We start from the raw sequence: 25,457 nt of genomic DNA, 5'->3' as shown, positions 1-25,457 counted from the left end.
AACTGTAACATGGCTTAAAAGGCCAGCCATTTGGGCTCAAATCCTGGCTCTGTCATTTACTGATGTTTGTTGCTCAGGTTATTTAACTTCTTTGCCACAGTTCCTTCATCTGTTAAATGAGGTTAAAAACATACCTACATCATGGGGTTGAAGTGAATCTTAAATCCTATTTGTATTTATCACCTGACAGATAACTAGTATTTATTGAGAGTTAACTCCTGTTATTAGCCATCACCCTAAATTGAGTAACTGTAGCTTTGCTTGGAAATTGATTCAATTAGAAATATTTTTAAAAAGAGTTACAGTGTAGGCTTCAGCTGACTTTGAACTTCTATTCATACACTTTTTAGGAACTTATTTTAGTTTGCCTTGTTTTTATGATGAATCAGTCAACTTACTGGATATTTATTTTCTAGTAATAGATAAGAATTCATTCAATTCCTCCGATTTCTCATTTAGAATCAATGTCATCCATAAAACCTACTAATCTCTGATGTGCTTTCCTGCAGAATTTAGTTTCTTCGCCTAGGTTGGAATTAAAAGACACCAGCATAAGTGATGAAAGTCCAAAGCCAGGAAAATTCCGGAGACCCCGTGTCCCTCGAGCTGAGTCTGGTGATAGCCTTGGTTCTGAAGATCGTGATCTTCCTTATAGGTAAGAACATTTCGGAAGACATTCACTCACTAAAGTCATGGTTTAAATTGCCATAACAAGTTGTGTTATTTATACTTATAATGTTATTAATGTTAATCTTTATAAAACTTTGGAATAGCTTTGGTCAGCCTTGCTTTCACCCAATGGCATTTTCTATCCTAGTGGAGTGTTCTGCTGATATGTTGCAGTATCAATATCGAGTTCTGCTGATATGTTCAATAAGGGATACTGCTTAGTGTGTTGCTGGATTTCTAACAGAGTATAACTTATTTTCTGAAGCATTGATGCATATAGATCTCAAAGAGTCAAAGAAACAGACCGTCCTTCAATAAAGCAGGTGATTGTTCGGAAGGAAGATGTTTCTTCAAAACTGGATGAAAAAGAGAATGGCTTTCCTTGTCAGGTTAACATCAAACAGAAAATGCAGGTATGTACTTCTTTGGAAAGGGGATTTGGAATGTTTATGGCATGAGACTGTGATCTACTTGAGGAAAAGGGCCCGCCTTATTCATCTCTGTATCCTGAGTGATTAGAACAGTGTCTGACACATAGGAGCTCAGTAGTTTGTGCTTAAATTCAGTTTGAGAAAGGTCCCCTTTTTTGGAAAAGTTAGGTGCTTGTTTGATATTGCTGAAATACTTATTTTTAAGAATGTTTCTCATAGAACAAAGTTATGGTTACCAGAGGGTAAAGGGGGTGGGAAGGGATAAATTGGGAATTTGAAATTTGCACCTCTTAGGGAGTGATGGAAATGTTAGCTGTCTTGATTGTGGTGGTGGTTTCATTGGTGTTATATTACATTTATCAAAATTCATCAAATTGTACATCTGAAATATGTGTGGTTTACTGTACAGGAATCATACCACAATAAAGGTGTTTAAAAAAGAATATTTCTCATAAATATCATTAAAGTATAACTATAAATTAGGTGATGGTGAAATGTGACATTTATTTTGCTCTTAGGCATTCTTTTATGCTAAGGAAAGCATTTGAAAAACTATAACACACATGTGATTTAAATAAAATGAATCATTAATTTCTAAATCTCTACTTTGTAAGATATAGCTCCTTAATAAAAGTATAATTTGAATAAGTATGAGTTGAAAGTCTTCTCACAAGGAAGAATGTTTATTGTTTAATGTATTATAGCATGTTAGATATTTTTGGTACATAGTCTAGAAACTTGAATAGTGAAACTGTAACATTTTGACTTAACTCTCTGGAGGTTTTGGAAATTATCTAATTGGATAAGTTATAATTAAAATTTAAGGAAGGTGAAAATGGTGATTAAAAATGTGGGTTTTTTTCCCTCCTCTCATTGGTTTCACTAGGAACTCAATAATGAAATAAATTTGCAGCAGACAGTGATCTATCAAGCTAGCCAGGCTCTTAACTGTTGTGTTGATGAAGAGCATGGAAAAGGGTCGCTAGAAGAAGCTGAAGCGGAAAGACTTCTTCTAATTGCAAGTATGTGTGATACACCTGAAGCAATTCCAACACAATTTCAAACCAGGGAAAACTCATTTGGTCTAGTATATTCAGAAATTTCGAATTTTAGAGAAAGGGTTTTTTTGATCATGTGTTTCAGCTGATCTATTTTTTGTTTCTTACACGATTTGTGAAAACTCTGCATGTAAAGTAAAATATAGTTTGCATGAAAGGGTGAAAGAACCTGGAATACATTTGAAGAAATGTAGTCGTAAAGAGTATGCTAAGAGTGAATGTATTACTATATTTACACGCACGCACACACACATTGTCTCTGCACCTATGTATATATGTATAGCTAAAAAATGTATATGAATTTTGTTGTGTGTGTGTATGTGTGGTGATGGATGACAGGGTGTGTAAGGATGGAGAGATTAATCACACAAGAAAACTGACCAAAAGTTGAATTATTGAATTACAAGGATTTGGTGAACAGATGGGCAATCAAAGTTTTACCCAACTCCCTACCACCTGTTTGTGTAAAGAAAGAGTTACTGATTTTGCCTTTGGTCTTGTGTACAATTGCCATGTCAGTGCATTTTCTTAAATTGGTTTTATTTAGAAACAATTACAGTTTTATTACTTGAAATATTAATTTGCATATTTCTACATAGCTGAGAAGAGAACACTTCTGATTGATGAGTTGAATAAATTGAAGAATGAAGGGCCACAGAGGAAGGATAAGGCTGGTCCCATATCCCGAAGTGAATTTGTCCCTTCCAAGGGATCAGTTACTTTGTCAGAAATCCGCTTGCCTCTAAAAGCAGATTTTGTCTGCAGTACAGTTCAGAAACCAGGTATGGTGATTTTTATTTGCATCCCTTCTAGATTATATGTTAAATTATGAACCTCACCTAGATTGGAATTGAGCAGATGTGAACAAGTAGAGCATAAAGATGCAAAGCTTGCATCTGGGGCCTTTAGTTCCTTTTATGAAGATATGTATATAAAAATAACTAAGGAATTTCATCTATGGGCTTACTGATCCACGTAATAACAGACATGGCTCTAACTGAAAGTAAGGCTAGTTAAACATAATATTGAACATAAAATAAATGGCCAAGATGAGTTATCCTGACACAGCAGATCGTTCGACTTTCATTAACTTTACTGTGGAAAGACATCTAACAGAATTTATTTTACTTACTATGTTCTATTTAAAATTCACTCCATTATAGAAATTTGTTCTATGAATGCTGAATTACTAGACTATGAATTCTAGGAGTGAAAAGTACCATAGTATAGATACTTCTATTGAAATTTTATTCCATTTATTTTTCTAAATTGAATAAGTAAACTTTTCTAAACTATTCTACTTAAAATCACATATAAGCAAAGTGGGTAACGGAGGCTATGGCACCAGGATCTGAAAACAGGGCAGGGCATATAGCAGGCTTAATAAAATACAAGTTTTATTAAATTCTGGATAATTTTTTTATGGATGGCTTTATATTTTTGTGTGAAACGTTCTCTTTGAGGGAATAGAGGGCTAGGTGAGAAGTGAATTTGAGATACGGGGAAAGTGAAGAATGGAGATCTTTAAAAGTTTGAGCATTTAGTGTAAGAATGAGGTAATTTAAGTTCTAATTTGTGCTGTTGTCTGATTTTGGTGGGGTGTGGGCATTAATCTATTGTTAATTTAGTATATACCTGAGATACATGGGTATTTAATGACAGACAGTGAAGAAATAGTTTATGTTTTTATTAGACTCCCAGTAACTTTCACAGAAATACAGTATTTTCATCTGTCTTGAAATAACAAGCCATAATTTACCCTTTTGAGATAGATACTATTAGCTAAAGAATTTGGGGTCAATAGGTAAAATTTGAAGTCAGCAGAAGTTGAGAGATGTGGGTGAAGTTATTACAGTTCACACAGTAGGAAGAGACCTTGGTGATGCTATCCAGGATTTGCATCTCACCTGCTTATGGCTTATCTTTCTGTGTCTGGAAAGTTGACTTTAGAAAATTTAAATAAATTTTGTGTAAATCACTTGCAGTATTACTTTATTCATTTGGTCTTCCAGAATGCTGATTATCTAAATCTGATTTTTCTTGTGCTTATTGTGTAATGTGATTTTTTTTCTTGCAGATGCAGCAAATTACTATTTCTTAATTATACTAAAAGCAGGAGCTGAAAATATGGTAGCCACACCATTAGCAAGTACTTCAAATTCTCTTAACGGCGACGCTCTAACATTCACTACTACATTTACTCTGTGAGTAAATTAGGCTTTTGATGATTCAAACATATTTTTCTTTTAATAGAGTTAATACACTCTAAGCATACAGGTAGCATTTACAGTTTTTGAAATGCAGTATATTCATCCTTTTTTATATGGACAGGTAATTCATTTTTCAATTTGTTGGTTTAACTCTTATGTTTCTGATGTTTCCTTCAATTGAGTAGCGCATTTCTTCCACGTGACTATAGGTGTTTAATATTTTGAAGTGTTTTAACATTATTTACTATTCATACACATAAAATCTGGACCACAATTTTTTAATATATGCTTTAAATCTTATATATACTTAATATTCAGTCTCAGTGAAAGACATTTATATTCAGTGTCAAAGATTTATTTTGAAACTAGGGTCAAAATCCAGTGTGAAAAAAAATTACTTTTATTATTGATAATCTTGAGTTGCAAAATAATGAAGAAAATGTTTGACTTGTATTACAGGAAAAAATAGACCATTCTCATTAATTTTTATATTCTTTAATGGTTTATAACTATTGTCTTTAGTTCTAAAACACAGTAAATTCCTTTTCTCTGAGTCTTAGAACAGTATTTGTGGCATCATTTTTAATGGCATAATTTGACATTTTTATTTTCCCAGGCAAGATGTGTCCAATGACTTTGAAATAAATATTGAAGTTTACAGCTTGGTAAGCAGTTAAAGCTTTCTAAAATAACTAATAGTGACTTTTTCTTAAAGGTATCAGATTTTAAGTTAATTTTGCTTTGGGTTTATGTGTAGGTGCAGAAGAAAGATCCCGCAGGCACTGATAAGAAGAAAAAGGCATACAAGTCAAAGGTGAGAATGAAAGAAACCCAGTAAAAATATAATCAAAAATAGCATGTATAATGTCAGTTTTAATTTATGTATAATTTTTAATTATTTGGGGTCATCTTTATGCCCCAAATTCCTAGTTACTGCATTTAGTAGGTATGAATATTAAGAGTAAACTTACAGTGAGTGATCATGATCCTAAGTATAAGCTGCTGATACACTCAGGCTGGATAATCCTATTTTCTGTATATTTACTTGACAACTAACTTTTGTTACCTCTTTAAACTTTTCTCAAGCCTTTCCTCTGAACAATTTTCTCACTAACTCCTCTCAGTCTGACTGATAAGAATAATATGGTCACCACAAGTGTGCGGAACAGAACGAGCTTGGTTTCCCTCCTTCCTAGGCTTTGCTCTTTTGTTCTTTTTCTGAATCATCATTTAGAAGAATTGTATTTAGCTTTAATGAAAAAGGAATAACAGTATGGATAAAGCCTTAATAAAGGATTCATTTATAATGTATTCATATTTAAGAATTATTACTGTGCGGGAGAATCTCAAGTTTGGTTGGGTTTAAGCTCTGAATCATAATGTTTAATAGGAAATATACCGTTATCTTTTTTTCTAGGCTATTACTCCTAAGCGACTCCTCACATCTATAACCACAGTAAGTAGAATCTTTAAAAAACTGAGCTTCCTTGAGAAATCTTCATCTTACACATAAGATTGTAAGTTTGTTAACCATTTCTAAGCCCTTAGTGCTTTGGAAATTTCTAAAATATACTTTAAAATATACTAAAAAGAAAAAAATACTGTTTTCTGAAATGTAGTCTTTGCAATGTTGGAGAGTTTTGTAGTTAATATTTAAATCTTTGTATCAAATAAAGAAAATAACTTCTGTTCTTCACATCTCTTTTTTCTTTTTTTTTTTTTAAGAAAAGCACCCTTCATTCTTCAGGTAAGTGGGTCTTGAACTTTCTGGAACACTAGAATAAGGAAAAGAACTAAGCAATTGCATACTTGTACATGTGGGCATCTTGATTTATGAGTGTTTACCTTAGTCTCCTTTGAATAATATTTTCTATATGATTTTTAGTAGCTTTTAAGATTGTTGGCCGGAATAGCCTGCCATCCGATACCAGCAAAGGTCAGCAAACATCACATTACTCGGGCTCTAGCAGGCAGGACACGTGTGGTGCCTGGTCACTTGACAGCTGCCGCAGGCAGCATCACTCTTCACCCTTGCCTCTCCTGTTCTGTAGATTTGCTCTGTGCTAACCACACTGCGGAATTTACCTCTTAACTTCACTGCTCCTGACTGGCATTGTATCATGTCAGAAAAGCACGTTTCTAGTTCACTGGGAACTGGAGTGCCAGTAAGCCAGGAAAGGACTTTTCCAGAGTGGCGTTAGGCCTAAATTTTCCAAAGGGGATTAGGATTGAGTTGATTTCACTCAGCTTTGGGTGTTATATTTCTTTTTCCTTGGCTCAAGAGAGTAACTAAGAAGAACCGTGCAGATGAAGTCTCCGCTGCTCATTGTCATCCTAGACTGGAGCAATGAAGTCTTCTTATATCTACGTTATATGTACACATTTTTAGGTTCTGTGTCTTTAGAAACACATCTGTCCCAAATATTAAGGAGTGCCTGTACCTCACTTAAGTTAAATATAAAGTACCTAACAGCTTCCTTTCATTAGGAAGTATGTTGATGTTTTATTCTGCCCGCCCACCCCACGTCCCACACCTTATTTAGAGATAGAGGAAAATGAAGCAGTTTTTTTCATGGCAGTTGGGTGGGGTGAGGAATTATTATTTATACTTACCAAAGTCACTCTGAACTAAACTTCATTTCTGTTTTCTTTAGTTATGGCCAGTCTTAATGCCGTGCGGACCAGCAACTTTGCCCTTGTTGGATCCTACATGCTGTCATTGTCTTCAATAGGAAACACGAAATTTGCTCTGGACAAGGTAATCCAAAATTTATTTATTGATTGATTGAAAAATTAGGTCAATGGAAATGCCCCAGTACTTTGAAATCTTTGGCTGAAAATGTATGTTGTTAGAATTGTACATTTTAACTAGACATAGGTTTATTTGCATGATACATTTTTTGATGTTGAAAGTATTTCTCTCTTTATCTTAATAGTTAAGTCTTCACAGCAGCACGTACTGGTTTATTCTAAATGGCAATTCTGACTAAACAAGTATTACTTCTTGCATGTAGATGTTAAGCTTACGAGTTTTAAATGTAGTTTCTTGCCTGTTTGAAACTAATATTATGAAATGACTAACATTTTATAGATTTAGTTTTGACAGAGTAGGGAAAGATAGGTTAATTTCTTAGAGAAGTACTCATGAATCTGATGGATTTCCTTCCCATTCTTTCCTCTCCAAATTTAAGGCTTCACAATTTAGATCTGTATAATATCACTGTTGAATACTTTTTCACCGTAATGTGATATGACTTAACTTTTAATAGCTAACATGACCATTTTAAGTAGTGAGACAATGAGAGGCAAACTTTAGTCCTAGGGTTGGTTCCTGCTGTATGTATAATATAGAGTATTTTAAAATATTATAAAAAGATTTCTGTAGTCAGAATATAGACATGTTTTAAAAAATCATGTAACTTTTAATTTAGTAATTCAGCTAGTTTAACAAATTGAGTGATTCTGGCTCTTTTTTTCTCTTTGTCTTTTATTTTGTTTGTTTTAGATAAATTATGATGTAAAAGAGCGAGAGCTACTGGGCTATATGTTCCAGGAAAAGGTTGCCACATTTTCTTTGCTTGAAACTAATGAGCTTAAAAATCACTCCTTAATTTTTGGCGCTTACGTATTTGTTTTACTAACCACTCTCATGGCTTCTTGATTGTTTTTGAATAATTAAGGAATTATGTGCATTATTCTTTCTTTTAGACTCTTGTAGATGGACATCTTTTTCTTTACTTTTATAATTCTTTAAAGTTTTCTTTAAAAGTTCTCTAGTTTTTTTCATGCATGTTTGGTAATTTGGGCTTTTCTCCTATATTCTTTTTTTTCATGTTATAATTCTTTAAGATTCTATAGTCATTTCAGTATTGATTTTCTGGGTACCAAAATGCCAAATTAATAACTATGTCTAAAACTAAAATCTGTTCAATATTGTTTACCTCCTGTCTATTGAACAAACTGCTGATGATATTTTACATAAAAGTAGAAAACTTTTATGATCTTAATTGGCTAATAGGTATGTTGCTATGTAGGTGATGCTTTATTAATTTCAAAATTAAAATTCATTTCATGCTAAAATTCTACTAAATATAATATATTTTAGAAGGTTTTTTAAAGGATTTGTAATACCTTTGTGAAGATCATTTCAAGCATTTTGTGGGTATATGGAAATGCTAATTTGCGAAATGCTGTATAGTACTTTTTGTTTTATTTTAAATTCAAAAATAAGATTTGCAAACTATGTAAACATAAGAACTGGAGTTCTATGAACTGCATTCCTTACTCAGTGTTGTCACATAGCCAATTTCTATATTTGTAAGAGATTTTATTAATCTCTAAAATGAATGAGATTTCAATGACATGTTAAATATAGACTGATTGCTCTTTAAAAATTTTTTGCTGCCATTTTAATTTAAAATGTCACATAAGTTAAAAATAAATTATGATATATCCATTTTAATAATTTTTTTGAAATATAACTTATATTTCCAACCACATGATTGAGTGTAAAATCAAATCAATCAATTTAGTTGGTTGTGTCCAATACTCTAAAATCTCTTTCTGAGTCAAATACAATACAATTTAGGTGTAAAACTTGTCCCAAATGTGCTTTTTTGAGTGGTAAGGGGAACAAATATTTGTTCTAATATCTTGTAGTTGATGTAGGAGAATATTCAAAATAGTTAGGTTCAGATGTTGTTTAAATTGGTGGGGAAAATGGATGGTCTTCTGTACTCACATAATAATCCTATTTGATTAAATTTGAGAGAGTAGACAAGTCTCTCATATCCTACCAGAGAACGTCAGTGCAAGGGAGCATTTGCTTATTTTATTGGTACCTTGACCAGTAATGACAAGTCTCGGAATTATCTCTGAGATCCCCAGAATGCAGTTTCTTTTGTGGTTAACCCAGGCTGTTTGCTCTACAAATTTAGGATACTACTGATAGTGGATTCCCTTATTTGAAGTTGTAGGTATCTGATGTAAAGTCTGGCATCCTGGAATTTGAATTATGAATCTCAGTGAGTCACAGACTCTTAAATTGTTTCTTTGAGTAGAGAATCCAAAATAATCATAGGTTTTACTCTACTTTTATGGATAAAGAGAGAAGCATATCCCACAATCATCTTCTGACTTAAACCTCAAGGGTATTAATACCTTCTAGGAAATAGAGATGTCAGTTTAGACAGTATTAGGGCATACAATTATGAAGTAAAACAACCGATTTTGTTGACACTGAAGAATTTTGAGATTGTAGGAAAAGTGAGTAGGTGTTCTGGCGTGTCCAAAGCTATCTTGGTTTATGCTAGGTAGAAGGCGTGATTTTGTCAGCCTGGTATAACTATTAACAGGTATAATTATTCTCTATCAGAAAAATCCTGGTGTATAAAAAATTATATAGTCACCCTGACTATAGGGACTACATTTTACAGCTCTTAACAATAACCTTTTGAGATGCTGATAATCTTAAAAGGACCTTTCGTTAAACAGAAAACAGAATAGGATCGTACATTTTCACACGTCTCTACACTGGACTGGGGGGTAGTGACATTGACTCTTCTGTGAATATTCTCAATTCACTTCATCAGGATAAGCTTCTCACCAAGAATACTGTCTACTTTTCACAGCTGTAGATGTAGAAGGAAGATTCTCATCTCTATGAGATTCTTTTCACTAGCAGCATTTTCTGGGCTAAACAGTACACTACCATGACTTAGCATTGGGAGACTAAGGAACTTAATACTGACAGTATGGAAAAGAAAAAGGCAAGAGAATTTATAACAAATATGATAATGAGGCATATGATGTTTTGATTCTACTTTATAGATGCCTTTAAATTCAGAAAGTTGGGGGGTTTGTTTTCTAGAATTAGTCTATTGAAATGTATACTTTTTGACCAGGAATCCCCTCTTCAGCTTGTCTTTACTTTTGTGTATGTCTCTGTAGCTAGCACATCAGCCATGGTTGGGAGTGAAGAGTCAGTGCATCATGACAGTAATGGCATCTGGCATGGGGATTTAGGACATTTCCAGACCTTCTCATATTGACCTTAAACAAATCTTCTTCAGATAGATTTCAACATTGGCTTTCACTGTCAGGTCTATGTCTGCAGCTTTCTGCCCTCTCTGTTATGCAGACTTGTGCTAGATATGGGATCCTTAATTTTAGAAATCTGCCTGGAAGTAAAATTGCACAAACATTTGATGAAAATTGTCATCATGAGATGTATTAGTTCTCTATTTATACATCATAGGGCAACTTTATTTTTATCTATGTATAACCTGCTAGGTAATTATTGCTCAGATAACGTTTATTCCTTTGGGGTAGATTTATACATATTGGGTGTGAAGTGATACCTCACTGTAGTTTTGATTTGCATTTCCCTAATGACTAATTTTTTGGAGGAGCTTAAACAATAGAAATTTATATTTTCCCAGTTTTGGAAGCCAGAAGTCCAAGATCAAGGTGTTGTAGGGTTGGTTTTTTTCTAAACGCTCACCCTTAGCTTGTAAGTGGCTGTCTCCCTTAGGTGTCCTCATATGGTCTTTTCTCTGTAAGTGTCTGTGTCCTAATCTTCTCTTTTTATAAGGACATAAATCCTATTGGATTAGGGCCCATGCTAATGAACTAATTTAACCTTCTTTAAAGACTCTATCTCCAAACATAGTCACTTTCTGTGGTGAAGTTAGGACTTCAACATGTGAATTAGGTAAGGGGTGGGGAGGGGACATATTTCAGCCACAATGTGGTTTAATCTATAGCATAAATTTGGGGATTATAAATGTTGGAAACACCTTGTATCTAACGAATAAGAAAAACTTTATAGAAACAGAGTGATTCAACTGTAAAATAAATAATTTAAAAAGTCTGCTTTCAATAAATTATTGTTTGTTTTGTAATTTAGCTTATGTTTATTTTGGTTCAAAACAATGTGCTTCCAATAAAAGTCAAATTCCTTTTTATTCATTCTTCACTAAATGGCTCTGGGCACAATGGCAATCTGAGATTTCCATTGGAATCCTCATCCTTCTCTTCATCTTCATCATTATTGTCATCAAGCTAACAGTTACTACCTCATGACTATTGATACTGAGCATTTTATAAGGTATTTGTTGGCTATTTGTGTATCTTTGAAGAAATGCCTACTCAAGTCCTTTGCCGATTTTTAAATTAGGTTGTTTGGAATGTCTTAATTGAGTTATCTTTTTATTGTTGACCAATAAGAGTTTTTAATATATTCTGAGTACTAAACCATTATCAGATATATGACTTGCAAATATTTTCACATATTTTGTACATTGTCTTTTTACTTTCTTGACAGAATGCTTTGACACACTGAAGTTTACATTTTATTGGGATAAACAGTATATAACATGAGATCTGCTCTCAACAAATTTTTAAGTGTACAGTATTATTAACTATAAGCACAATATTGTAGCCAATCTCTAGAAGTTTTTCACCTTGCATGAATGAAATTCTGTGCTCATTGAATAGCAACTCCCTTTTCCGCACTCCTGCCAGCCCCAGGAAACACCATTACACATCCTGCTTCTATGAGTTGGCTACTCACGTTGCCTCGTACCAGTGGACTCCTGCAGTATTTGTCCTTTTGTGACTGGATTATTTCACTTAGCATAACGTCTTCAAGGTTCATTCATGTTGTAACATTTGACAGGATTTCCTTTTTTTATGGCTGAATAATATTTTATTGTTTCTATGTAACACATTCTCCACCCTCTTCTTTTCAATAGGAGTATTTGGGTATTATTTGACAAAATAATATTCTTTTAGCAAACATTTATTGAATATCTAGATATGATTTGGCAATAGGATATGGAAACAAACATGAGAAAGACACAATAGTTGACCTCAAGGATCTGCTTTGCAGAGGTGTCTGGTCTGCGGGTTAGGACACGTAAGAAAATATATACCGGGAGTTTCAGGGCCTAAAAGACAGATACTCTAAGGAGAGCGGGATCCAGATGGCCTAGAGTAGTTTTCATATGCAGAAGTGGAAAGAAAGGAAACTGTTCCACATTTTCTTTGTCTCTTCTGCTGTTGATGGGCATTTAGATTGCTTCCACCTCTTAGCCATTAGGAAGAATGTTGCAGTGAACATGGGAGTGCAAATAACCCTTTGTGAGCCTGATTTTGATTCTTTTGGATAAATTCTTAGTAGTGGGATTGTTTGATTATATGGTAGTTCTATTTTTAATTTTTGAGGGACCTCCATACTGAAAAAAATTTCATTTTAATGAAGTTTGTCTATCTTTTCTTTTGTTCACTTACTTTTGATATTATATCTGAGAATCCATTGCCAAATCCACAATCATTGAATATCTTCTCCTGTGTTTTCTTCTAAGAGTTGTATGGTTTTAACTTTCATATTTAGGTCACTTATCCATTTTGAGTTAATTTTTGTATGTGATATGAAGTAGGGAACCGACTTCACTCTTTTGCATGTGGCTCTCCAGTTTCCCCAGAACCATTTGTTGAAAAGATTGCTCTTTCCTCATTGAATGGCCTTGGTACCCTTGTTGAAAATCAGTCTGGCATATATGTATGGGTTTATTTCTGGACTCTCAATTCTATCCCTACGATCTCTGTGTCTCTCCTTATGCCAGTACCACACTGTTCTGATTACTGTAGCTTTGGATTGGTTTGGAATTGGGAAGTAAGATTCCTTCAACTTTGTTTTTCTTTTTTAAGAGTGGGTTATTTGGGACCTCTTGCAATCCCATATGAATTTGAGGATCAACTTTTCCATTCTGCAGTTCCCTGTCCTTTATTGCTGAATAATATTATATTGTATTGATATACCGGTTGGTTTATCCCACCTTCTGTCAAGTATATTCTGTTGATAGAAAATGGATAAACATATGTATTCTCTTCTTAAATCTGTGTTTTCTTTATTACATTAATTTGGGGCTTAGGGTTCTGTTTTTAATCAAACTCTACCTTGACTGAATTTATTCTTCAAAAGCATTTGTTGCTAAGGAACTAGTGGCTTTTTGGCCACCTATGTTATATTCCAGCTTTAGAAAATACTTTATTTTCAAGGCATAATATTCTCTATTCATGATTTATATATGTTTTATCAAGAAACATCACACCTTGAAACTGTTTTACAAATAATTTACTCTCTTTCTTCACAGGTGCCCTTTCTATCTCCTTTGGAAGGTCATATTTATTTAAAAATAAAGTGTCAAGTGAATTCAAGTGTCGAAGAAAGAGGTTTTCTAGTAAGTAACAAAATCTATATTTTCTTTTTTGCATTTTGTGAAGTATAGACTGTTTCCCTTAGGAATAAAGCCTATGTGATTAAGTGATAAATTGGTTCAGTAAAGATTTGTTGCATGTCCACTACATACCAGTCACTGTGCTGGTGCTGGAAATATAATAGGCCATGAAAAATAATCCCTCTACTCAGGAACTTTTAGTTTAAAAAGGGGGATTATAAGTGAACGGGTAAATACAACACAGTACTATAATAGGAGAAAGCATGCAGTGCATGGGTTTAAATTGGTGGGACACCAGGGCTTCGGTATGGGTGGGAAGGCTTCAAGAGAGCTACTGGAAATAACTTGTAAACTGCTAACTGAATAAGTTAGCCAGAGGGAAAGAGGAGGGAGAGGTGTTCCAGATGAAGGGGAAAGCATGTACAAATGGCCTGGGGCCCTTCCCTCTCTCACCCCCACCGAAGAAAAAGATGACACATTTACATAGTGGCAGACATTTCAAGATAGCTAAGCTTAGAGTTTGAGCCTGTGCGTGGAGGTGGGGAAGTGAGGGAAGTGAATGGGGAGAAAAGTGAGGTTGAGGGAAATGGGGCCAAGTGTTAGAGGGCCTTTTAAGGAATTTGGACTTTATCCTGTAGTCAGCTGGATGCTCTTGCAGGATCTTAGGCAGAGGAATAACATCAAATATGGGGTTTAGGGAAGTCATTCTGACTGACACGTAGAAGTGGATTGAGGAGTGGTGACCCTGAAGAAGACTAGTGAGGAGACTGAGTTACCCCGTGAGAGAGGGGATGGGGACTGGCAGTCAGGGTGGAGAGATGAAGAAGGGCAGACCCTAGTGGTTTGACTGTAGGGGTGGAGGAGCAGAAGTGAGGATGTCACCCAGATCCCCGCCTTGCACAACTTGTTGAGTGGCAGTGATTGTGCTGAGATCAGGCACCTTAGGGGAGGAGCAAGTGTCTGTGTTTGGGGTGGAAAGTGTTTTTCCCCAAAATTTTATTGTGGAAAAGTGCAAACATACATCAGTGTTTATAGAATTTTACAGTGGACACCTGTATACCCAGCATCTAGATTTTGCCTTTAACATTTTTTACTATCCTTGCTTTATTGTGTGTCTACTACCTAGCCATCCTTCTAGCCAATCCTGAAACACCATATTTGGGGGGAAGAATTTAAAAGTATACTGTAGACATTAGCATGTTCCCTTGAATCTTAAGTGTACATCCCCCAAGTTTTGACACAGGCATACATCTATGTAACCCAAATTTCTATTAAGATATAGAAAATTACCCCAGAAAGTTCCCTCATGCCTCTCATTAGTCAATCCCCACCAAAGATAGGAAGTTTTAATGAGTTAAGTTTTAAACAACTTGAATTTTAGATGCCAAAAGACATGTTTCAAAGGTTCGAGTTTGGAGCACAAGATAGACATTTGAGATAAGATGAAGATTTGGAAATCTGCAGCAGAGAGACAGTAATGGAAGCTTAGGCGAAGTTGGGTAAAGCAGAACCAGGAGAACACTTAACACTTAAGCCACAGACCTAGAAGGAGAAGCTCTCGAGGGAGACTACAGGGAGGGCAATGGAGAATTCAGTGTCATGACTGCCAGGAGAAGAGAGTCTGAAAGAGGGAGTGGTCAGGTTAGGTAAGGATCTATTAGAGACTGTCGGACTATTTATGAGGTGGTCATTCTAGTCTTGGTGAGAGCAGGAGCTAGATTGCAAATGTTTACAAACGGAGTGGAGGGTGAGGAATGGGAGTACAGCAACTGTTTGAAACAAAGTTTGGCCGCAAAGGAGTGAAGAGTGTGGTACTTACAGAGCCACGTAGGGTGAAAGAAGGATTTTGTTGACACTTTTAAGACAGAGACTTGAGCATTTTTACATTCAAATGGGTAGCTTTTTAGTAGGGCCAAAGAGGTTGAAAGGAGAGGAAAGTAGAGGGGAACGAGCGTTAGGTTTAAGGACTAATACGTGGAACAAGGTCATGAGAGTGAGAACAAATAAGACCCGTGTCATGGTTCATGGGGTTGATCTTATACAGATTCTACCTTTTCCATTATCAGAGGAGAAAGGTATGTGTGCAGAATACACAGAAGATTGTGGGTGTGGTGCAAGAAGTAGAGAAAATCTAATAGCTTTGATTTTCTTTGTGAGGCAAGAATTTGACCTATACAAAGGATACCACAGAGCAATTTGCCATTGCTGTCAAAGGCTACAGAAAGAAGAGCTAGACTGTACAGAAAGTTCAGGTGGCCAAGGTGACTGTAAATCAGACTTTTTTCACATGTAAATCCAGCAGGTGGCACTAGATATTCTTGGAAAAGCGTTTTTATAAATTTGACTTGAAGGCACTGTTTACCTGATCTTTTCTTTTAATGTAAGTATTTCCGTATTTTATCATAGATACCTTTAGCACCTAGGGCAGCTGGTTCATTTGCCTATAATGTTTGAGCTATTTAATTTTTGAGCTGGGCTATTAACTAGTTTAGAGAGATCTCTTCAGGTTTACTCTGTCTTGAATCCTATAGAGTGTTCCTGTCACATCCACACTTACAGAAATGTGGCAAAAAAATTGCTCAGGATTCCCCAGAATGACTTCTGTCCCCTGTCTAACCAACGCTTTTTAATTACTTCTAACCTCTATAAAAAATAGAGGTAGTCATTGAAATTAAAGTCGCTTGGTTCAGTTTTCCTTCCTGATGTGCCAGGAACAGCTGGAAGGAGACGACCAACGAGAGAAACTAGCGAAATGATGCTAAAATGGTGCTAGTCTAGCTCTGCCAAGACTGATGAGCAGCAAGAGAAGTACATTCTGGATTAGCTAGAAGATTCCAGTTCTGCTTTGTGATTGTGTGTTGTCATTTAATTTCCTTGGCCCTCAGTTTTCTCAGCTGTAAAAATGAAAACACCATCCTCTTGTGATTCTTCTTTGATTATAATAGAGTGTAATCATAACTTGTATTATCTTTATCCATCAAATTTTTCCTTTTCTATTTATCTGTATGATGTAAAAGGTGAATATAAACACATGTGGGCGCTGGTGAGTCATTTATACTAACTTTGTGCTTGAGCCTGAAGTAACAAGATTCCTATCTTTCTCCCTTGGGTGGCTATGAGTAATGTTGCCTAGAGAAAGCATTTGGTGGGGAGGAAAGAGGGTGAACAGGAGGAGAAAAAAAAGGTGGGGCAAGAGGACACATGGAGTAAGCTCATTAGCTAATTAATCAGGCTAACAAATTTGAGGTTTCATTCTATCGTGGAAGCACTTCTCCACACAAAGTAACTTCCCCCATGGCCAGCGATTGCACTCCTAACTCAAGTCACCTAGTGGTAAATTCACACAGAAGGAGTGTACTTCCCACCATCAGAGGGTTGGTGTAAGGCTTAGTTGAGCCATTGGAAGGTGGAAAAGCCTTAATGCTTTCTGAAACCAAACACAAAGATGCCTTTGGATTATCTATGATAGGGGTCAGCAAAGTATGGCCCGCTGCTTGTTTATACAGAATTTTACTGGGACTTGAGCCCGTTTGTTTCCATATTGTCTCTGTCTGCTTTTGCACTGTGACAGCAGAAGTGAATAGCCGTGACAGGACCTGTATGGCCCACAAAGTCTCAAATCTTTGCCCTTTACAGAAAGTTTGCCAGCGCCAAATCTATAGCATTATTACATTTTTACCTTGCCTCATTCTTTAACATAACAGTTCTTAATAGGAATTTTTTTTTAATTAAAACTAAGGACTTTCATATAAGTTAGGGCTCCATTATGAGTACAACTAAAAAATAGTGGGAGGAAAAAGCAGCTTCTACTTATATGGCTTAAGTAAAAGTACTTCTATGGAAAAAACACATGTTGTTAGTTACCTATTCCAGAATCCTGTCCTTAACAACAGGATTGCTTCGCCTTCCATTAGTTAGAATGTAACTTACATTCCAGATGCATGAGCTGACTGACCACCTGACTGCTATTTCCTCGTGTGGTTGAAGGCTCAGCAGGAGATGGGGAGTTCTGATGTTTATCACAGTGCTCTCTCAAGGCTTACAATCATGAGTTGACTCTTTTCTGATCCTGTTTTGTTCTCCTGAATTAAATACCATCTTCCATATTAAGATAAGTCTAACTTAACATGCTATCATTAGTTTTTTCCCAATATATAAGGTATGATATTCTGATATTTTACTCTCCAAAACTTGAAGTACTTTTATTTAAGGAGCATTTAGTTAGGGACACCATGCTTTAAAAAGTCTAAAGTCTTTATTTGGTTAATATCTGAAAGTTCTTACATGCTGTATGCTTATAGACGATGTTGAAAATGTAGGCAAATTTCTGCATATGAGCAACCAGTGATTTCCATTACTAAGATAAAGCAGATGATGAAAAGCATGCAAGTAGATTTTGAAGTATGAAATATGTCAGCATACTGAAGTTTAATGTATAGAAAACATGTAATTGATCCTCAAGTTTCTGAAGTCAGTATTTCATTGACTTTTCCAGACCATATTTGAAGATGTTAGTGGTTTTGGTGCCTGGCATCGAAGATGGTGTGTTCTTTCTGGAAACTGTATTTCTTATTGGACTTACCCAGATGATGAGAAACGAAAGGTAATATTAATATTGTTGATCAGTAGTGAAAACCCTGATTGACTTTCAGATAATGTTTTATGCAAGTGTTCCCTGTGGCCCCCATCACCCACCCAAATTCCCCTTTGAGTATATTTACTGAACCATTAAAAACATTCTTGTTGCAAGACTAGTGAATGAGTGTGGGTGTGCATGTATGTGTATTTGTTTAAAAATTTTACATCTTATCCATTTCCTTTGATTTGACCACTCTGAAAATACCTTAAGACATATATTTTTCTTTTTCCTGGAAGTTTCGTAATGTTTTTAATTGACATTTTTAGTCAGAAATACGTTACATTCACTTTTGTATTTTATTAACAGTTGATTTACCTAAATCTGAGATAAAACAGTAATAGAAAGCTACCATAGGAACACAGTGGTTTTGATTTTGTTTCTAAAATTTGATAAGATTTTATGTAACAAATTGCATCTAGTTTTTAAAGAATTTAATGTTATTGCTCAGGTGTTTTTTTTTTTAATCCAAAAACTGGAAAATAGAAGTAAGCAGAATTACAAAGTAAAATCATCCACAACAGAGACAATTACTGTTATATTTTGGTTGTGTATCCTTCTAAATTTTTAAAATATATAATTATATATCCATTTATGAATCTTCTTTAAACTTAAAAAATAAAGTATCATTTTTTATAACTTGATTTTACTTGATAATATATCCTGACATTTTTTCACATCAATACAAATTCATCTGTGATATTGCATTAAATATCTATGTGTATTACACTGTAGCCATGTAAAATTTTATTTAAAAATTTATTGTGAAATATTTAGACTATTCAAAAAGACATTAAAAAACAAGTAATTTCTGTCAGCCTTTGTGTTATCAGTGCAGTTGATGCTCCCTATGTAATTGTCTCTCCCTCATAGATAACTCCTATCCTGAAATAGTTTTGTTCTCATGTATTTCCTTAAATTTTTGTTATATATGTACATATTCCTAAGTGGTATATGTTACTGCAGTTGCGTATTTTGAAACATTTTACAAATAATATCATACTGCATATGCTGTTCTGCAACTTGCATGTTTTGAATCACCATGGTTTGTGAAATTAGGCTAGACTGGTGCATGTAGCTTTAGTTCATAGAGCTCCAGCCATCTTTCTCTGTACTCAGGTATTCCGCTGTAAGAATGTGTCACAGTTAATTTATCCACTTCTCCTATTTATGGACACTTAGATTATTTCCAAATTGTGGCTATTATAAGCAGCTCTGCTATGACTTAGCTTCTTACATAACATGAATTAGAGCTCTTTCTTGGGTTTGTGTGTAGTAGCAGAATTGCTGGTTTGTAGAGTTTCGCACATTTTCAACTTAACTAGATTTTGTCCAGTGATTCTGGAAAGTGGTTGTACGATGTTCCATTCCCACCAGGAGTATATGAGAGTTCTCAGTGTTCCACATCCCACCAGCACTTGGTGTGTCAGCCTTTTGAACTCAGTCAATATGATAGGTGTGAAATGTTATCTCACTATGTTTTTATTTTGATTTTCCTTGATTATGAATTAAGAGTAAGCATCTTTTCTTATGTGTTTTGGCCGTTTATTTCCCTGTTCTTTTGCTTGGCATAGGTTTTAATTTATCTTTATAGTATCTTTTCATAAACAGATTTTTTTAATGCTAAGATAATCAAATTTGTCAATTTATTGCTTTATCATTTGGTTTTTTGAGTCTTACATAAGAAAACCATCCCTACTCTAGTTACAAAATTTTACATTTCTCATTTAATTTACCTGGAATTGATCCTTCCCCAACCCCCCACCCCCACATTTGAAAACCCAGTTATGTCAGCACCATTGAATGGTCCATCCCTTCCCCACTAATCCATATGCTGTTTCTGGCATGTATCAAAATATCATTATATATATAGGTCTAGGTTTAGATTTCTATTCTGTTTTCTTTGGTCTCTATTTCTCAGTCTCAGTTACCATAATTTTAAAATAAATCTTAATGTCTGGTAAGGCAAGTCTCTTAACTTGTAGTTTCATTCAGTAATATATTACTTATTCTTGGCCCTTGCTGTTTACACACACACGTGCGCACGTGTGCACGTGGGGAAATATATGTACCCATATATTTAACTTTTTATAATTGAAATGTTCAAATGTACACAAGACAGAGAGAGATAGTATAATAGACTCCTAGCTTCAACAATAATTAATTTTCATGTTTCATTTATCTCTCCACAACATGCATACTCTTTTGTTCTTGTTTTGCTGAGCTGTTTTAAAGCTGATATCAGACTATATTATATCATTTCACCCGTATGAGTCCAGGTTGCTGCTTCCTAACACTGGTAAATACCCCTGTGAAGCCATGTTTCAGGCTAGCTCACCACCCTGCACTCTCTCTTCCTCGCTGATTTTGGCCCTTGAAGGTGTCTTTTACGTTCTTGTGAGTTTATTTATCTAGCATTTGGGGGGTTATGGGAGGTCTTTCAGGCTGTTTGTCTGCCGTACTTTCTGGAAACATTACTGTTTGTTTAAATAGTCCCCTATTACTGTCGTTTATTTGTTTCAAACTTTTTACTATTATGAAAAAACAGTGACTACACCTATCTAAACATCTTTGTGCACCTGCATATTTGCTTAGCATGTTTCTTTTACGTGAAATTGTAGAATCAGAATATGCCCGTTTTGAATGTTTTTTTTAACACTTTTTTATTGAGTTATAGTCATTTTACAATGTTGTGTCAAATTCCAGTGTAGAGCAAAATTTTTCAGTTATACATGAACGTACATATATTCATTGTCACTTTTTTTAGTGTTTTTCGATTGTTGTTATCAAATTATCTACCAGTAATAGATCATTTTGTGCTTTGACTAGCAGTGTATGAGAGTTTCTGTTACCTCCCAACCAATCAACAGAAGTTATTACCATTCTTTCCAGACTTGGCCAATCTAATGTTTTAAAATGGTGTATTTCATTCTAACTTTTTTTTAAATTACTAACAGAGTTACACTTCTGTTGGCTGTCTCTAAATTGTTTGTGCCCATACCTGTCCCTTTTCCCATTTTTCAGGATCATTTAGTCTCAAATTTTTATCTTCAACTCTTGTCCCTTAGGAATCATGTAGCTTCTGAAAATCCAAAGTAATTGCTTGGCCTTATCTTTTAGAGATGCATAGAAAATATTTAGAGGTGAAATAAGATGTCTGGGTTTCTGTTCATAGAAAGGGAGGAAGTGAGTGGGCTATCAGGTGGTTGAATGTGTGTTTCTCATTTTTGGAGCTGAGTGATGCATATAGAGAAGTTCATTATGCTGTTGTTTTTTTTTAATCTAAAGTTTTCCATAACAAAGAGTTTGTTTTGTAAGTTGGCTGAGATCTCCAGTTAACATTGTTGGTTTTATTTTTATGTCCAGCAAAAGAACAATAATAAATATTAAATATGTTTCTCTAAACTCACATAATTAGATTTTAACTTTTAAATTAATGGCTTTTTAACTTTCAGTTTGTGCCAACTTGAATACTGCTTGATGCTTACTGACTTAAATGGTCTTGTTTATTTTCTACTAATTGTGTTTTTTAAAAATTTGTTTTCATAGAATCCCATAGGAAGATTAAATTTGGCCAATTGTACCAGTCGTCAGATAGAACCAGCCAACAGAGAATTTTGTGCGAGACGCAACACTTTTGAATTAATTACTGTCCGACCACAAAGAGAAGATGACCGAGAGACTCTGGTCAGCCAATGCAGGGACACACTCTGTGTCACCAAGTATGTATTAGGCTGTACATTTTCTGTCAGCTAAGTAACTGATTGCCGACTATGTTCTTAACCACTGTAAGAAATATCAGAGATGGTCCTTGTCTTCAAAGAGGGTATGGTCTGAATGAGAAAACAAACCACACACACATTAGTCAGAGAGCAATCTAATATCTATATTAATATAGTTAAGAAAAGCACGGCATTCAAGTTATATCGTAGCTAATCCTGTTTTCCCGTATACTCACAGTGGAGCCTTTTTCAAGGCAGTTTAGCTAATATTCTTTGGGTTAAGTTTGAAGATTTCATGTGTAATTGAGAAGTCAAGTATTACTTAGGGACTTGACACATCCCTTCCTTGCCATCCCCAAAATGCTCTCAATTTATCAGGTGACTTATAAAAACAATGTCATTCTCTCTGCAAATTTATGGTTGGAGATGAACAGAATAAACTATTGGGAGTGTCACTTTTTTGGTTAAACCTAAACTTAGATATAAGATGTAGCTAAATAAGGATGCAAAGAAGAGAGTCCTGATGTGAACAGAGAGGTTAGGATAGGCGACACCTTAGGATCTTCAGATCATTTATCGTAAATACCTTGCTCTGCTAACACAGTAAGACAAAAATAAGGCGAGACAGTACAAAATAGTATTACCTATAAAGCCAGGTGAGGGTCCATGAGCCTGTGATTCCAGCTCTTAGGGAGCCCGAGTCTGAGGTGCCTGGGGGGCTCCCACATTCAGGCCTGGGGCACACTTGCTTTTCTAGGAAGGGCCCACCAGTGGCTGTCCTGCACCACCAAATTGCCCAGCCAGATCACCTGTAAAAGATAGGTACTGTCTTTGGTGTGAAAGTCCATCATTTCCCAAATATCATCAATGTGAATTATGGTTCAGCTAACCAATCTGATTGTAATTGGGGAAGCACCTCACTATGGGGCGCTTAATAAGCATCCATTAAAAGGCGGTAATGAAAAAAAAAGAAAGATAGTAATGAGTTACTCATTTTACTACTTAGGCTCCCTCTGAGCAAACGTACATGGAGGTATGGGATAGGGGAAAAGTTCCTGACATTTTTGTTTATTCCTGTAGGAACTGGCTGTCTGCAGATACCAAAGAAGAGCGGGATCTCTGGATGCAAAAACTCAATCAAGTTCTTGTTGATATTCGCCTCTGGCAACCTGATGCTTGCTATAAACCTATTGGAAAGCCTTAAAGTGTGGGACACTTCCATGTCACATAGAGGTTTTCTGACCTGTGTCATAAATGTATGTTAAGAGCATCAAATTTGCTGATTGCATTTTATGCTTTAAATGCGAAAGGGTATGTGCCAATATTCATTCACTACATTTTATGCAGTATTTATATCTTTTGTATGTAAAATTTCACCTGATTTCTCTTTTGTTATTATTCTTAAATGATTGGAAGAAAAAATTTATTGTAGTCAATTTTGCTAAATTTTAATTTAAAAACCTCATTTTCCTAGAAATCTAATTATTCAGTTATTCATGATAAAAAAAAATTTTTTTTTTTAAATAAGGAATTTTGAGTTGTCTTCTTGGAGCTGTGGGTCTCAAAGTAGAAGAGTCTTCCAGGATTGGAGACAGAAACCTCCAACTTGACCATCCTTTCTCTGGCCTCGGTACTGTTTTCTAAGGTTGTGGTCACTTATTGATCATGATATATCTTGTTACTAGAGGACTGAAAAAAAAATTCTAAGGGACATCACAGAAGCATTTTTAGTAATGGAGGGAACAACTTTTTCAAAATAGCAAATATATATTAGTTTAAAGCTTAAGGCTGCCTTCAGATAAGAGATGTGGACATATGGGATATTGTGTGAGATTTGGGGTTGAATATTTTATTTAGAAGACTTAATAATCACATGGTTTACATTTACTCAGTTATTTTAGATGCTGTGTGGTGCACATTTTCATGGAATACAGGCTTTTAAAAATAACTATTTTTGCTATATAGCTTACAGACTCCTCAAATATACATGGCAAGTTAGTTCTTTCTGCTCCTGTAACAAGAACAAATATAAACTGAAGAATCGTTATGTAAGAAAACTGAACTTTACCAAGCTGCTATGGACTAATACTTTGCTTGCCAAAGTTCTTGTCTTTTCTTTTTCCACATCCACATACAACAGTGTCTAGAAACCCATTAAGAAAATCACTTGAAAAGCTGTAAAGTCATGTATTACATTTAAAAGCCTAATACTTTTTTTTTAATTATAAAATATTGTAAAGCATGGTCTCAACATTAAGAACACTTCGAATTTCTTCTCTGAATTGTTAAAGTTATTGATGGTCTCATTTATAAACACTAAATACTGTCACCTCCTGTCATTTTATTTTTCATTCAAATGTGTTTTTTCATATGTGTATTACAGAAGTATATTTTATGATCTCTTACCTAAATAAATACTTGCAAATGGCCTAAGGAATCAGCTAGTTAAGAAATAGTATTAAAATGTGCGCTGTGCCTCCCTGCACCCCTAGGGGCTTCTCGAGGGGGCTGTACGACTTTGTGTCTCGTTCATCTCTTTACCTCCAGCCCAGCGCTCAGCTCACTGTGTGTTCTTAGAGTCACTGTTGAATGAGGAGGTGGACAAAGCATCCATTTCTAAGGCATTTCAACAGAATAAGGTACTTGGATGCACATTTGAGGAGATGGAGGGTGGTTCCCAAGGGCTTAGCAGAGACTGAGTGGATGAGTATCATCACCAAAATAGGGACTAGGTCTCTTGGCGGGATTGAGGAGAGAGGGTCCCTTTTACCTATTTGTAGCTTTGTGTTTATTTTTGAACAGGCATTACATGTTGTTATATAAAATTCGAAAGACACAGAGCAAAGAAGTTAAAGTCAAAAGTGTGTTCCTCTTGTCACAACCACTTTTGCCAGTTTTGGGGTGTCTTCCTAGAGAGATTCTATGCATATTACATCAACATATTTCAGCTCGTCTGTTCATTAAAAAAATTCCATACATACTGTTTGTTGTAAGTTAAAGAAAAAAAGCACAACCGTATCCCTTAGCGAACATTGCATTTTAGTATAGGTATAGAGGCTTTATGTAAAGCTCAGTTTTAGAAGAAATTTAAGGTGATTGTGGAACATGTGTTGGAAATACCTTGTAAACAATGGGAAATACTGCTCTGAAGATTTCAGTGTCGTCTGCTTAGGGGGACTATTGGAACCATTAGAGTTGATAAGATCATCCAGGGAGTATGATGTGGAAAGAGAAGCAAGAACAGAAAGAACATGATCTTTAGGGAAAAAGTGAAAAAGGAGTGGCTGATGAGTGTCTTCTATGAGAGAAATACAAGAGTCACGTCTGCTGAGACCAAAGAAGGGTCTTAGGATTCGACCGCAAAAATCACAAAGCAGGTTAAAGAAAACAACTGAAATCTGGAGTCGTCAATTCAATAAAATGATTTGGATGAATAATGAATTATAACAAAATCTACAGAGGGAAAGAATGACGGATTTGATTGCATGA

General features: G+C 35.1%; 1 protein-coding gene across 3 annotated transcripts in view; it reads left to right on the top strand.

Annotated features, from left to right (window-relative positions):
- ANLN (anillin, actin binding protein) overlaps positions 1–24,405 on the top strand; it is a 50,591-nt gene extending 26,186 nt beyond the window's left edge. For 2 of the 3 annotated variants that reach the window (XM_031455181.2, XM_031455180.2), the window contains 15 exons: positions 510–655; positions 935–1,082; positions 1,987–2,122; positions 2,758–2,940; positions 4,236–4,362; positions 4,985–5,033; positions 5,126–5,182; positions 5,786–5,824; positions 6,094–6,115; positions 7,023–7,126; positions 7,874–7,927; positions 13,527–13,613; positions 18,106–18,213; positions 21,796–21,968; positions 23,049–24,405. In XM_031455181.2, the coding sequence (XP_031311041.2) occupies positions 510–655; positions 935–1,082; positions 1,987–2,122; positions 2,758–2,940; positions 4,236–4,362; positions 4,985–5,033; positions 5,126–5,182; positions 5,786–5,824; positions 6,094–6,115; positions 7,023–7,126; positions 7,874–7,927; positions 13,527–13,613; positions 18,106–18,213; positions 21,796–21,968; positions 23,049–23,172 (1,557 nt within the window). In that variant the 3' untranslated portion in view covers positions 23,173–24,405. The remainder of the gene's footprint in view (positions 1–509; positions 656–934; positions 1,083–1,986; positions 2,123–2,757; positions 2,941–4,235; positions 4,363–4,984; positions 5,034–5,125; positions 5,183–5,785; positions 5,825–6,093; positions 6,116–7,022; positions 7,127–7,873; positions 7,928–13,526; positions 13,614–18,105; positions 18,214–21,795; positions 21,969–23,048) is intronic. The other variant, XM_010988086.3, reaches the window with a different exon arrangement.
- The last annotated feature ends 1,052 nt before the right edge of the window (positions 24,406–25,457 follow it).

This window comes from Camelus dromedarius, chromosome 7 (genome assembly GCF_036321535.1).
Source record: "Camelus dromedarius isolate mCamDro1 chromosome 7, mCamDro1.pat, whole genome shotgun sequence".
Lineage (NCBI taxonomy): Eukaryota > Metazoa > Chordata > Mammalia > Artiodactyla > Camelidae > Camelus > Camelus dromedarius.
Note: the sequence above shows the minus strand (reverse complement) of the source record. Positions and strands in the feature narration are given on the sequence as shown.